Below are 16,729 nucleotides of genomic sequence, written 5' to 3' on the forward strand. Positions count from 1 at the left end.
ATGGGAGTTGAGCACATATAGTTCTATAGCAAATAGTGGAATAATAACTATAAATAATAATGTTCTAACAAATTAGATCATGTAATTTTTCCAGTACCTCTAAACGTTTTCGTGTTCTAACGCCTGGCCACAACTTCTACGTATAGTAGATGTATAGTAGTAGCCATATACCAGTCTGCAAGAAACATCAAAATGCATGTGTACAAACTATCAATCATTTGCTATTTACAATGTATATATCAGGGTATATTTATGGTTAGAAAATGCAAGGAATGCCAACTGAAAGAAGGAATGAAAAATGGCAAAATACACAAGATGTATAAAAAAAATCTTTAATTTTATATATATATAAAAAAAGATAAAACAAGCAAATACAAGATGTAAACAATAACAGTGTATATTAAATAATATAAAATAATACATATTTTTTAAACATGGTTAAATATGAGATTGATACAACAAAAAGACAAACATGGATTGACGTTTCACACTGCACAAAGGAATATGTGATATATTCATATTTACGCTATGGCTGACAGGGGGGGGGATGAAACAAAAGGGGATTATGGGACACTGAAATCCAAAATGTCTTTCATGTATTTAAAAGAGAATTAAACATTGCAGAAGTTTTTTTTGCATGAAAATGTAGACATCTGAAGTGCATAAAATGTGAATTAAATGTGCACTGCACAGCTCTGGGAAATGCGCTTTAGTATAATCCTTTGTGTTCAAACAACCAAAAAAGAGTTTAGAGGTTTGTGCATACAAAGGATGCTCGAGAAAAAAAATCAGATTTCTGTGTTTCAAAGATGGGAAATTTAAAATAAAAAAGGAAAAATACAATGAATAGGAAAAAATAAATAAATACTGAAATGTGTACAGAATTGCACATATTTATTAGATAAAATCTCACAGTTTGACTGAAGAAGAATTGGTCTTTTTCTTTATACTCCGTACTCAATCATAACCTGCAATTAAAAAACAATATGAATTTGAAACATTAAAAAAAACATAAGAATAAATATTCTCTTATCAGGAAAAGGTAGTATATATTTTATAAATGGTTAGGACCATCCTATGTGTTTGCCATTTACAAGTATTTACACACCTCATAGATATTGCAGTCCAATGATTTTATAAAACATCAGCTAAACGTAACACACTGAATTTGGGTTTAAATATTTTACGTGACCCATATTGCTTTTTCTGTTTACACATTTATTTTAATGCTATCTTTATTGAAAACATCTTGCTTTTGTGTCAAATTGTGCTTTGCTCCACGCTCCCTAAAGAAGCAAATTCTGTAACCTGGGTTTTCTACGTGCTGCAAATCGCCTAAACCAGCTGTTTTTTTTAGCATTTGCAGGTCAGAGAATTTGCTTGTCTTTAGGGAATGTGGGACAAACACATTTTTTATTACAAAAGCAAGAGGTGTTTAATGGAGTGACGATCACTTGAAATATAAATCCAGGCAACTGTTTTACACAAAATTTTGAAAATATACCATGGCTGCCTTCAAACAAAAAAAGGTTGAGTATAAATTTACTAACTGTAAGAGATTTCACAAGCCTAACCTGCTCATATATTATTCTTAATGGCCTCAGCAGAGGTGATAACATACTAGAAAACAATGTAAGCTTTGCTAACAAAATCATAGTGGTAAGCTCTGTAACAAGCGCAGACTGGCTCTTCCACATAAGACAAGTGGTCGGGGGAATTCGAACACTGAAAACAATGGCAGCAGCCAGTCAGAAATTTCTCACATTCATCCTGTAAGCCAAACAGATTTGTCTTGTAATGAAAGTAACATTTGAATAAAACTAAATTACCACTGGGGATAAATGATTTCAATATATACTTTATATGTGACCTTGTCCTGACAATTTAACAAAATGCAAATTAAAAATGAATTAACATAAAAAATGAGAGAGAGAGATGGAGAGAGGAAAGAGAGAGGAAGGGGGAGAGAAAGTGAGAGAGTTAGAGAGATAGTGAAAGAGAGAGTTCTGTTCACAGTGAGAACAGAAAGAAACTTGACATGTTCACTGTTACGTCAAAAGAGAGCTTACTTTGCTCAGCTCCGAGGGCTAAAACTATAAAGAACAGAGATGCTCTGGTGAATTGAATTCTCTCAGGTAATAATTAATTTCCTCCTTCATTGGTTCCATCATGTCAGCCAGTTTACCAAATGAAGCTTACCACAGTACTGTCAAAGACTTGGTGAGGTAAAAACCATCCTATACATGATTTAAATATTTCATGACACTAAACTACTTAGGGCTAGATTTATCAAAGCTGAGGCGGACAGGGGCGCGTATACGCTCCCCTGTATGCCTCCGCTCGTCTGTGCCGGGGTGAAATTACTCGTAGGTAATCACCATTGCACACAAGCGCAATGTTGCACTTGCGTGCAATCACGCGTGGGCATGAGCTGTCAATCTCTTCGGTCGGACTAGGCCACGGAGATTGAATGAAGCGGTGGTCTGGTGACGGCTGCTTGTTAAATTACGGCGAGCAAGTTCTTGTGAGAACTTGCAGCCATAGGGCTTTAATAAATTGAGCCCTTACTATAGCACTCACTCTTCAAAGATTACTTACAGGTATCAAGCATGTAATAGAATATTTAAAGGGACAGTGATTTATATAAAATGTATAGTTATGGATAATGAAACTGCAATTTTTTATTTTATTTTGCCCTCTGTATGTGTAATATTTCTTGCAAAGTGAATGTATAAACAGAAGACAAGATGGCTGCTTTGCACAACTGTTCAAAAGAGGTTTTGTAATAAAAGCCTGAAGGAGAGACTGTAACTGCAGTGGAATTATTCCTAGAGATTCATAAACCATAATGCTAGTGAAAAAGGATGAATTAGCCAAAAGAGCACTGAAAGGAAGTAGAAACTTTTAGGAGGCTAAATGTAGCCACCAATCAGCAAGCACTACCCAGAGTGCTGAACCACAAATGGGCTGGCTCCTAAGCTTACATTCCTGCCTTTACAAATAACAATTAGGGAGAGATATAAAACAGACAATAATATACTAATACAAACAAGGTTGTATGGTTTTTCCGCACAGCCTTGTTTATACAAACTCCATTTTATTGCCTGGTTTATATATCTATTTTCCCCTAATTTAACAGAATACAGAGATAAATAGAAAACTAGTTTAAACATGGCAGCACCCGTTACTTTATAGAATCTAAAGGACTTTATAGAATCTAAACCTTTACAAATCTTTGCTTTGAAGAGATCATTATGTCTTGCATGTACTGTATTTACCGTTTAATATCCTTTGCCTCAGCTAATTATACACTACAACCACCTTCCAAGGTTTGTTCTAATTCCAACTGGTCCAGAAATTCACTTACTATTTCTAACAGTCCCTGATATTCAAAACCTCCCTGCTCAGGCGAGAAATTCTAAAATGATCCTCCAGCACTGAGAGATCCCGGGTGAAATATTAAAAAGGCAGATTTTGCTTTACTTCTCCAAGGGGCGTACCCTGCATTTCTGTATGTGAAGGAGAGACAAACCCAGTGTAATATAGCACTGCATGACATGACAGTTCTGCTGTATTTACACTCTGTTCTTTCTATTTTATATCACTTTACACTTCCGATTACATTTTATTACATTTAAACTTTCTATTTTGAATTTTATTTTGTGTACAGCACGTGTATTTAGGATTGTGATTCAACAAATTCTGATTATAGAGCAGACGTCACAGATGCAGAACTCACTGAATTTTTTAAGAAAAGGGTAGGAACCTGGAATTCCCAGAGAGAGAGAGAGAGAGAGAGAGAGAGAGAGAGAGAGAGAGAGAGAGAAATGCCTTTCATAGGGAGTAATGCATCTCTCTGGGATATAAAATTTAAAATGGGAGAGAGACAGTAAGTGGAGAACCCCTGGGGCTGATATAAAGGATCAGTTTGCATCAATTCCAAATTAAACTGAAATGTTTTCACTACAATTTAACTTGCCTTTGTCTATATTTTAGTATATATTACTTTACTGTTTGTTAAAATAAGTATTGTGAATTTTGAGCAAACTTCACCTGCATATAGCTGCGAGACAAATCAGTGAGACCAGCTTATTTAAAATGCTTAGAAAATTTCACAAAACTGGTGAGAGACACTCAGAGATACTCTGGGAACTGCCCTCTCCCTCCCACTTTCTGAAAGTGTCAGTTTTAGTTTGCAATACAGCAAATTCAAGGTGCAATGCAATTTGTATATATAAACAGAAAGAGGGTACTATGTATACAAAAGTATTAAAATGATATAAAGCTACCTTTAGTTTGCATTTATAAGATGTATTGTGAAATGTAAATATTGCCTAAATTAATTAAGATTTTGCTGTTTACACTCTCCAAGCTTTCCCATTTTTCAGATAAAAATGTACAAATATTTTAAATCCAAACTAGTCCAAAATCCAAACCTTTTCCTGTCCCAAGCAGTTTGGATAAAAAGTTTTGTACCTGTATTTACATTTGTAAAATGGCACAGTTTGGAGAGGAGATGGGACAAACAGTAAAAAATATCTTATATCATGTAGGCAGTAGTTACATGTTTTACATACAGCTTATACAAGCAACCTGAAGATTTTTATATTATTTTTAAGACTTTTGTATACATAATACCATCATAAAAATGTAGTACAGTACTGTAGTCAGAAAGGTAATAAATAGGCTCAGGCAAAGAAGATTATGACTAACTGGAGAGGAAAATGTTAATTTTTTTTATTTTATTTAAAAAAAAAAAAAGAATTAAACATTTTTTTGGAACAATCTATGATTCTGGAATTCTGGATTTGGGGATTTGTACCTGTATTATCGTCTGCAAACTGAAACTAGGGTGTAGAATAGAGTCGCACCTTTTAGTGAATCTCTAGCTTTCACAAGAGGCTTAATTTTCATAAGGATGTCTAAAACAGTGGAACTGTAGCAGACACGAGAAAAACAATGAAGGGATACAACATGGATTCTCTGAATAGCCCTTTCTGCTTTAACAACATGGCTACACCCCCAGTCGTGACAAAAGCAAAATATGTATCACTTTGAAGCTGGTGTATGTGAGCGTAATAATTTCATAATCACATAAGGTGTTGTGAGTCAGATTTCTGCATCTTGCAGCTGTGTTTTGGGTCTTCCTGAGAGATGGCCTGGGCTTGTGATGCAGTTGCAAATTCCCTGACTAAGCATTGTGGTCGAGAGAAGGGTGGGAAAGTTCCCAAAGGCTCTATTCAAACAAAACAAGGTGCTTTACCCCACAAAACTACTCCATAAACCATAATTATCCTATGAAACTCCCCCTCCGCAATAAGACACTGATACAGACTTACCGTGCTTACATTTTTCTTTGATATATCTGTAATTCTTCCTGTAGGATGTTTGCTCGCTTCTGTAGAAAGTTCACCTGGGAATTACAAAAGAAAACAATAAATATAAACTTAAATAGACAAATACATGTGCGATTATTGTTTTACATTCGTTAAACCCCACATTGTTGGATGGAAATCTATTTTGTATGTGGAAAGTGTGAGCCTAAATTGTTTTGTTTTTGTACTTTCACATTTGTACAAACCTTTTGTGAAAAAATGTGTGCTTTGTCCCTATAGAGGCCAAAAAGCTAATTTTATAACATAGGTTTTCAAAACGCTGCAAATTGCCTGCATAAGCTGCTGATTTGCAATATTTGAAGGTTTTTGGCTTCTTAGGGAGTGTGAGGATGGACACATACAATGTTTAGACAAAACCTAGAGATGTTTTACATCCTTTTAAGTGAAAACAAAGCTACAAAAATATTGTTTAAAGGGGCAGTATGAACCAATTTTCATTTAACTGCATGTAATAGACACTACTATAAAGAATAATGTGCACAGATACTGATATAAAAATCCTGTATAAAAGCTTTTAAAAACTTATTTAGAAGCTCCCAGTTTAGCACTGATGATGAGATTAGCGTGGGACACCCACTGAAAGGGGCTGATAGCAAAACCTTCCCCTCCCCTGCATATGAAAAGACCCATTATACAAACAGAAGCTGTCTAAAGTCCGTATACATCAGTATACATCTAAATCGTTGGTTAGGAGTCTGAAAATCAGCACGTTATTTAAAAATAAACAAAACACATCCATATGAGCTATAGAATTGGTTCATCTACAAAACATTTATCCAAAGAAAAATCTAGTGTACAATGTCCTTTTCAGTTTTAATTCTTTTGTGGTTTACTGGAGCTTTTCACAATTTCCAGAGAAAAGTGTTTCTCTGCCACAAACTAAATGAAAAATGTTCAGATCTCACCAGGAGTTTATGTAACTAGAGTTGGGAGCATGAACAATGATATCCTAATAAAGCTTCCTAACTTTTCATCTAATTCTCTATACCAGACTGTGAAATTGCCAAAGTCCTAATTCTAATTTACACCATCATGTAAAGAAAACGTGGCAATGGACATTGAAGCTTCTATGTTGGGTAGCAGACGCCATATATCGATGTTCACCCTGGATGGTATTACTGGGCAAGCAGCCAATGGGTTTACATAAAGCAAGGCATTATCTCATTACCCAAAACTGCCTGGTGGGACACTGTGGTTAGGCTTCTTGCTAGAAACGGTAGCTTCCTCCTAAAGCTTTACTTAACAAAATGAATTATATGCGGAACTGCCTGGAGATATATCTGATTCTAGTGATAAATTCACAAGAGGTCATGGAGTTGAACCCAACAACTGTTTAGTTCATTTAAAAGGATAATTGATTTAAGTTATTTAATTCTTTTTTTCTTTTTGACCACCAAGAGGTTTTCTAATATGTTTGACAAATGGGGGATGGGCTCAACTTGTCTACAACACCAATTCCGAAAAAGTTGGGACAGTATGAAAAATGCAAAAAACAAAACAAAAAACAAACAAAAATAGTCATTTGAAACTTCAATTCACCCTGTGCTATATTGAAAACACATTATTTCACGTTTTACTTTGTGAATTAAATGTAATTTTGAAAATATACACTAATTTCAAATCTGATGACTGCAACACACTCCCAAAAAAGTTGGGACAGTTGACTGTTTATCACTGCGTAACATCACCTTTTCTTTTAATAACCCTTATTAAGCATTTGGGCACTGAAGACACCAGTTGGTTAAGTTAAGCAAGCAGCAGTGGCGTCACTAGGGTTGGTGTCACACGGTGCAGTAACTCATGGTGTCACCCCCCCAACTAAAGTAATGTTATTTTTTTACTAATGTTACTTGTAAATCATGACTCCCATATATACTGTATATATATATCCCAAAAGAGTGTTTATCTACCAGGGTGAAGGCAAATTAAGTTTACCAAATCCACATCAGGCGTGCACTCACTGGAATTTTTTGTGTGCAAAATGAAGTGTATTTGAAAATTTCCAGTGAGTGTATTATGTGCAGCAACAAATCAGCAGCTCCTTAGTCTACCTAGGTATCCTTTTCAACAAAAGATATAAAGTGAACAAAAACAAATTATCTTTAGCTGCTTAATTAGTACACACATTCTTTATAGCTATCATCTCTGCAAGCATTTCTATAAAACATAAAAGAACATATATAAAATCAACATTTAAAACATTAAAATCTCCTGTGTCTCTCAATATTATTATGATGGCCTTTACCATGTTGGGCTGCAAATTTAGTATGGAGTAGACTGCATTGTATACAACAGTAAGGGTTCTACATGAAATCTTTTACAGATATTATCAGAGCAGTATGAAGATATTCTGTGCCAGTGGAATGCTGCGAGTTATGTGTGAAGATGACAAGTGACACATTAAAGGGACAGTCTACACCAGAATTTTTATTGTTTTAAAAGATAGATAATCCCTTTATTACCCATTTCCCAGTTTTGCATAACCAACACAGTTATAATAATATACTTTTAACCTCTGTGATTATCTTGTATCTAAGCCTCTGCAAACTGCCCCTTTTTTTCTGTTCTTTTGACAGACTTGCAGCCTAGCCAATCAGTGCCTGCTCCTAGATAACTTCTCGTGCACGAGCACAGTGTTATCTATATGAAATACGTGAACTAACACCCTCTAGTGGTGAAAAACTGTTAAAATGCAATCTGAAAGAGGTGGGCTTCAAGGTCTAAGAAATTAGCATATGAACCTCCTAGGTTAAGCTTTCAACTAAGAATACCAAGAGAACAAAGCAAAATTGGTGATAAAAGTAAATTGGAAAATTACATGCTCTATCTGAATCATGAAAGTTTATTTTGGCCTAGACTGTCCCTTTAAGTATAGTAATACATGTTGTACCAATCATACAGCACATTCTCATTATGCCAATAGTGTATCACCGATTTCAGTGACATGCTGTGGATGGGAGGATGTGCTGCTTATTTGACAATATGGAAACAGTGTATGTATGTACACGACATGGACAGTTTCCTATTGGAAAAAGTAGCAATGGTGGATGGCATACATGAAAAGTATCCACAATATGTATAACCAGCTGTCAAGTGCTGTGGGTCGCATTGCTTACCTTCACCCTTTCTCAGTATTCAACAGCACAGGTTCTGCTGCAGGACGTTCAGATCCGGGTTCGCCATTCTGAATGCAGTCACCTCCGGGCCGCCCACCTGCAACTTCCCTATCTCAACTACTAACTGTCACCGTTTCCGATACCCTTAGCAACAGTGCCATTTTAACAAAACCCGCCAACAACCTCTAATACTTCCCTCAATCACCTCTCAGTATAGCACTATTATTGTGCAGCTCCTGTGCACCCGTAATATCTCCCTCCCGAATATATCATATGGCCACAATGGTTCCGGGGCTAAATATGTCTGGTTCCTGTCTGATGGTGTCACCCCCTGGAGGGTGTCACCCGGGGGGTCCGCACCCCTGCACCCCCCCTAGTGACGCCACTGGCAAGCAGAATTGTCCCTCATTCATCCATTATGCATGTCTTCAGCTGTGCAACTGTACAGGTCCTTTGTTGCTTTATTTTGAGCTTCATATCGCGCCACACATTCTCAATCGCAGACAGGACAGGTCTGCAGACAGGCCATGCTAGCACCTGCACTCTCTGCTTATGCAACCGTGCACGTATAATCCAGGCAGAATGTGGTTTAGACATCCCTGGAAAAGACGTCTGGATGGCACCATATGTTGCTCCAAAATGTATACATATCTTTCTGCTTTAATGATGCCCTCACAGATGTGCAAGTTACGCATGCCATGGACACTGACACCCCCCATACCATGACAGATGCTGGCTTTTGGACCTGACCCTGATAACAGCTTGGATGGTCCTTTTTCTCTTTGGCCCAGAGAACAAAACGGCTGTTTTTTCCAAAAACTTTTTTGAAATGTTGACACGTTGGACCACAAAACACAATTCCACTGTGCCACTGTCCATCTCAGATGAGTCCGAGCCCTGAGAAGTCAGCAGCCCTTTTGGACAGTGTTGATGTATGGCTTCTGCTTTGCATAGTAAAGCCTTAACTTGCATCTGTGGATGCAGCGGCAAATGATGTTGACTGATAAAGGTTTACCGAAAAATTCATGAGCCCATTACAGGATATTTATTAAAGACTCATCACGGTTTTTGAGACAGTGATGTCTGAGGGATTGGAGGTCAAGTGCATTCAGTGGTTTTTGGCCTTGCCCTTTACACACAGAGATTTGACCGGATTCCTTTAATCTTTTAATTATATTGTGCATTGTAGAAGGTGAAATGCCCCAAATCTTACAGATTTGTCTTTAGGGAATGTTGTTCTCAAAGTGTTGGATTATTCGCTGACGCATCTGTTGGCAGATTGGTAAGCCTTGACCCATCCTTGCTCCTGAAAGACTAGGCCTTTTTTGGAGGCTCCTTATATTCTATGATTCCACGATTGCCTCACCTGTTTCACATCACCTTCTTATTTCAACTTGTCACATAGCTATTTGTCCTAAATTGCCCTGTCCCAACTATTTTGGAACGTGTTGCAGTCATCAAATTTGAAATGAGTGTATATTTTCAAAAATACATTAAATTTGCAAAGTAAAACATCAAATAATGTGTTAATAATGTGTTTTCAATATAGTACAGGGTGAATTAAATTTTCGAATAACTTTTTTTTCCTTTTCATTTTCTGTCCCATTTTTTTCACTGTTTTATTCTTGTTAATTACCTTTTTATTCCTTCAAATTGTGTTGTTTATCTACTGCATGCAAGATGTGAAGGTACCTGGTTTGGTTTCCTTTGTGGCACCATAAATGTTACCTACCCCAGGAATTCATTATAGACCTTATACTAAATAATACGTATTTTAATGAAGTTACCAAAATGTACCATAATCTTTATCACATTGTCATATCACTCAAATTATTAATCAACCAACTACAGAAATGTGTCTGAAATCCAGCCCCAAAGGAACCCTAACAAGTCAGGTTTTAAAGAATAATAAAGAGTAATTTTATATCATCAAAGTATATATTAACATTAAAATACTACCTTGCAAAAACCTGTATTGTTTTGCTGTCCAGTGTAATAACCCTTTAAACATTTCAAGTATGTTTAACTTAACTCATTTGCTATGACTTATTAGAGCTCCTGCACTGATCATGCACGCACTGTGTAGAATGCTGTATCATTGTTAAATTATAGGTCAAGGGGGCAAAACAAATAATGACCATTTTTAATACCATTAGGTTGTGATATAATAACTACTATTTATTATCTCCCTCTTCTTTCTTGAACATTTAGGTTGAAAGTTACTGTATCTATCTATATATATGTCTGTTTTTCTATTTATATAGAGCATCTATCTATATATCTATCTTAAATAATTATAAAATACAGTTGCTATGATTATCCTGTCCTGGGAAAACATTAAAGGGACATGAAACGAAAAAAATTTCTTTCATGATTCAGATGGAGAATACAATTTTAAACAGCATTCTAATTTACTTCTATTATCTAATTTGCTTCATTCTTAAGATATTTTTTGTTGAAGAAATAGCAATGCACATGGGTAAGCCAATCACACGAGGCACATATAAGCAACCACCAATCAGCAGCTACTGAGCCTATTTAGATATGCTTTCTAACAAAGGATATCAAGAGAATGAAGCAAATTAGATAATAGAAGTAATTAGGAAAATTGATTAAAATGGCAAGGAAGATTTTGCACCTAATCACATGCCTTTTGCTTAAACAACAATTGATTGTGTCAGATTAAGGATTTCATAAAAAAATGCTTTTACAGTATAGTTTGCAGGCACTGTTATGGGATGTACCAATAACATCCCAATTAATAACAAAAACTATGTAATGCTGTTTTGAAGGCAAAGAGTGGTCATTCAAAATTGTGATATGATTTAGATTTTTCTTCTGTTCACTCACTTTACATTTTGCTAATTGATAAAAAGAGACTATTTTTTAAAGCATTTTTTAAAATCTGCCTAAAACGTTTGCACTTTCATTATTATTTATTTCCCATTTTTCTGTAATTTAATGTTGAAAATAGTTGGTTTTCTATAATTTCTATAAAGTAATGAGTGTCGCCATGTTTGAACTTAAAGGGACACTAAACCCAGAAAAAAATGATCTTCAATCGAAATATCGATATATTTTAAATAATTATCTAATTAGCATTGTTTGGCAAAGTATTACTGTCCGATATCGATAATAGATTTATTTCCAAACCCACCGACGGCTATTATTTTCCATCCTCAAATCCTGAACGATAACCCAGGTTATCAAAATGGTGATTTTTTTATGCTATGCACATACGCGATATCCCAGCATGTCATACTCGACGTCACTCACAGCAAGTGTGGTATCAGGGATACGATATGCGCAAGCGCAAGACACGTCACTCACAGCAAGTGTGGTAACAGGGATACGATATGCGCATGCACGAGACAACGAATCACAATGCAAATGTGCCTGGTGACGATATCGTCACATAATGATATGCACAAAATAGGAATACGATTGGAAATTGAGTTTGGTCGTGCACGGCCCATATTAGAGGGTTGGCTATAATGACATCATCTAAGAAAAATATAATTTAATTTTATAGTGTTTCTATAGATCGTTGGACTGTAAAATTAGGTAAGTGATGCAATATATACGTTATTGATTGGAAATTGATATTCAGGTTGTGGCCAAAAACTGAAAGTTTTGGAATCCTTTAAGCTGCCCCTTTTCAGTCGTCCCTGCTGAAGACAATTAGGGACACATATACAACAGGCAATAAAAGGACTGTCCAAGCAAGGCTGTGTGGATTCTGCACAACTAGTTAAAAAATGGCGGCTCCCATTAAATTAATTTATAGAAACTAAACCTGTATACTTATATTTTCAAAATGTCAACAGCTAATATAATTGTAAAAATAAATCTACATATAATTCTAAGGCAAATCTTTGCTTTGAATACATTATTATATCTAGCATGTATTTACTGTATAACATCCCTTTAATATTGTCTTAAACATTAAATTATTAATAATTGACATTTTTCCTCAGTCTTCTCTGGCTGTTTTTGGTTTGGGTTTTGTGTTGTAAAATGCTATATTTATCTAAAATAAACATTACCTTTCTGATTACAGTACTGTACAGTTACTACCTGTCTGATTACAGTACTGTACCATTACTACCTGTCTGATTACAGTACTGTACCGTTACTACCTGTCTGATTACAGTACTGTACTACCTGTCTGATTACAGTACTGTACTACCTGTCTGATTACAGTACTGTACCGTTACTACCTGTCTGATTACAGTACTGTACTACCTGTCTGATTACAGTACTGTACCGTTACTACCTGTCTGATTACAGTACTGTACCGTTACTACCTGTCTGATTACAGTACTGTACTACCTGTCTGATTACAGTACTGTACCGTTACTACCTGTCTGATTAAAGTACTGTACCGTTACTACCTGTCTGATTACAGTACTGTACTACCTGTCTGATTACAGTACTGTACTACCTGTCTGATTACTGTACTGTACTACCTGTCTGATTACAGTACTGTACTACCTGTCTGATTACAGTACTTTACCGTTACTACCTGTCTGATTACAGTACTGTACTACCTGTCTGATTACAGTACTGTACCGTTACTACTGTCTGATTATAGTACTGTACCGTTACTACCTGTCTGATTACAGTACTGTACTACCTGTCTGATTACAGTACTGTACTAACTGTCTGATTACAGTACTGTACTACCTGTCTGATTACAGTACTGTACCGTTACTACCTGTCTGATTACAGTACTGCACCGTTACTACCTGTCTGATTACAGTACTGTACCGTTACCTTTCTGATTACAGTACTGTACCATTACTACCTGTCTGATTACAGTACTGTACAGTTAATACCTGTCTGATTACAGTACTGTACTACATATCTGATTACAGTACTGTACTGTAAATACCTGTCTGATTACAGTACTGTACCATTACTACCTGTCTGATTACAGTACTGTACCGTTACTACCTGTCTGATTACAGTACTGTACCGTTACCTTTCTGATTACAGTACTGTACCGTTACTACCTGTCTGATTACAGTACTGTACCGTTACTACCTGTCTGATTACAGTACTGTACTACCTGTCTGATTACAGTACTGTACCGTTACTACCTGTCTGATTACAGTACTGTACCATTACTACATGTCTGATTACAGTACTGTACCGTTACTACCTGCCTGATTACAGTACTGTACTACCTGTCTGATTACAGTAATGTACCGTTACTACCTGTCTGATTACAGTACTGTACTACCTGTCTGATTACAGTACTGTACCGTTACTACCTGTCTGATTACAGTACTGCACCGTTACTACCTGTCTGATTACAGTACTGTACCGTTACCTTTCTGATTACAGTACTGTACCATTACTACCTGTCTGATTACAGTACTGTACAGTTAATACCTGTCTGATTACAGTACTGTACTACATATCTGATTACAGTACTGTACTGTAAATACCTGTCTGATTACAGTACTGTACCATTACTACCTGTCTGATTACAGTACTGTACCGTTACTACCTGTCTGATTACAGTACTGTACCGTTACCTTTCTGATTACAGTACTGTACCGTTACTACCTGTCTGATTACAGTACTGTACCGTTACTACCTGTCTGATTACAGTACTGTACTACCTGTCTGATTACAGTACTGTACCGTTACTACCTGTCTGATTACAGTACTGTACCATTACTACATGTCTGATTACAGTACTGTACCGTTACTACCTGCCTGATTACAGTACTGTACTACCTGTCTGATTACAGTAATGTACCGTTACTACCTGTCTGATTACAGTACTGTACTACCTGTCTGATTACAGTACTGTACTACCTGTCTGATTACAGTACTGTATTACCTGTCTGATTACAGTACTGTACCATTACTGCCTGTCTGATTACAGTACTGCACAGTTACTACCTGTCTGATTACAGTACTGTACCGTTACCTTTCTGATTACAGTACTGTACCATTACTACCTGTCTGATTACAGTATTGTACCGTTACTACCTGTCTGATTACAGTGCTGTACTACCTGTCTGATTACAGTACTGTACTACATATCTGATTACAGTACTGTACCGTTACTACCTGTCTGATTACAGTACTGTACCATTACTACCTGTCTGATTACAGTACTGTACCGTTACTACCTGTCTGATTACAGTACTGTACCATTACTACCTGTCTGATTACAGTACTGTACCGTTACTACCTGTCTGATTACAGTAATGTACCGTTACTACCTGTCTGATTACAGTACTGTACTACCTGTCTGATTACAGTACTGTACTACCTGTCTGATTACAGTACTGTACCGTTACTACCTATCTGATTACAGTACTGTACCGTTACTACCTGTCTGATTACAGTACTGTACCGTTACTACCTGTCTGATTGCAGTACTGTACCGTTACTACCTATCTGATTACAGTACTGTACTACCTGTCTGATTACAGTACTGTACCGTTACTACCTGTCTGATTACAGTACTGTACCATTACTACCTATCTGATTACAGTACTGTACCGTTACTACCTGTCTGATTACAGTACTGTACTACCTGTCTGATTACAGTAATGTACCGTTACTACCTGTCTGATTACAGTACTGTACTACCTGTCTGATTACAGTACTGTACCGTTACTACCTGTCTGATTACAGTACTACCGTTACTACCTGTCTGATTGCAGTACTGTACCGTTATTACCTATCTGATTACAGTACTGTACCGTTACTACCTGTCTGATTACAGTACTGTACCGTTACTACCTGTCTGATTACAGTACTGTACCGTTACTACCTGTCTGATTACAGTACTGTACTACCTGTCTTATTACAGTACTGTACCGTTACTACCTGTCTGATTATAGTACTGTACCGTTACTACCTGTCTGATTACAGTACTGTACCGTTACCGGTATGATTACAGTACTGTACCGTTACTACCTGTCTGATTACAGTACTGTACCGTTACTACCTGTCTGATTACAGTACTGTACCGTTACCTGTCTGATTACAGTACTGTACCGTTACTACCTGTCTGATTACAGTACTGTACCGTTACTACCGGTCTGATTACAGTACTGTACCGTTACCTTTCTGATTACAATACTGTACCGTTACTACCTGTCTGATTACAGTACTGTACCGTTACCTTTCTGATTACAGTACTGTACCGTTACCTTTCTGATTACAGTACTGTACTACATATCTGATTACAGTACTGTACTGTAAATACCTGTCTGATTACAGTACTGTACCATTACTACCTGTCTGATTACAGTACTGTACCGTTACTACCTGTCTGATTACAGTACTGTACCGTTACCTTTCTGATTACAGTACTGTACTGTTACTACCTGTCTGATTACAGTACTGTACTACCTGTCTGATTACAGTACTGTACCGTTACTACCTGTCTGATTACAGTACTGTACCATTACTACCTGTCTGATTACAGTACTGTACCGTTACTACCTGTCTGATTACAGTACTGTACTACCTGTCTGATTACAGTAATGTACCGTTACTACCTGTCTGATTACAGTACTGTACTACCTGTCTGATTACAGTACTGTACTACCTGTCTGATTACAGTACTGTACTACCTGTCTGATTACAGTACTGTACCGTTACTACCTGTCTGATTACAGTACTGTACCGTTACTACCTGTCTGATTACAGTACTGCACCGTTACTACCTGTCTGATTACAGTACTGTACCGTTACCTTTCTGATTACAGTACTGTACCATTACTACCTGTCTGATTACAGTATTGTACCGTTACTACCTGTCTGATTACAGTGCTGTACTACCTGTCTGATTACAGTACTGTATTACATATCTGATTACAGTACTGTACCGTTACTACCTGTCTGATTACAGTACTGTACCATTACTACCTGTCTGATTACAGTACTGTACCGTTACTACCTGTCTGATTACAGTACTGTACCGTTACTACCTGTCTGATTACAGTACTGTACCGTTACCTTTCTGATTACAGTACTGTACCGTTACCTTTCTGATTACAGTACTGTACCGTTACTACCTGTCTGATTACAGTACTGTACCGTTACTACCTGTCTGATGATACTACGTATACAGAAGCATTACAAAAAGATATAAAACTACCTTTAGGTTGCATGTGTAAGCTGTATTATGACCTATACATATTGCCTACATGACATAAGATATCCCATCCCCTCTCCAAGCTG

At 36.7% G+C, this 16,729-nt stretch overlaps 1 protein-coding gene across 1 annotated transcript in view; it reads right to left on the reverse strand.

The window, feature by feature from the left end:
* Positions 1 to 318: 318 nt before the first annotated feature.
* Positions 319 to 16,729, reverse strand: part of CEP112 (centrosomal protein 112) — a 1,492,843-nt gene continuing 1,476,432 nt past the window's right edge. The window contains exons 28-29 of the mRNA XM_053707805.1: positions 5,340 to 5,413; positions 319 to 968 (exon numbers count right to left, since the gene is read on the reverse strand). Coding sequence (XP_053563780.1) covers positions 5,345 to 5,413 — 69 coding nt within the window. The 3' untranslated portion in view covers positions 319 to 968; positions 5,340 to 5,344. The remainder of the gene's footprint in view (positions 969 to 5,339; positions 5,414 to 16,729) is intronic.

This window comes from Bombina bombina, chromosome 1 (assembly GCF_027579735.1).
Source record: "Bombina bombina isolate aBomBom1 chromosome 1, aBomBom1.pri, whole genome shotgun sequence".
Lineage (NCBI taxonomy): Eukaryota > Metazoa > Chordata > Amphibia > Anura > Bombinatoridae > Bombina > Bombina bombina.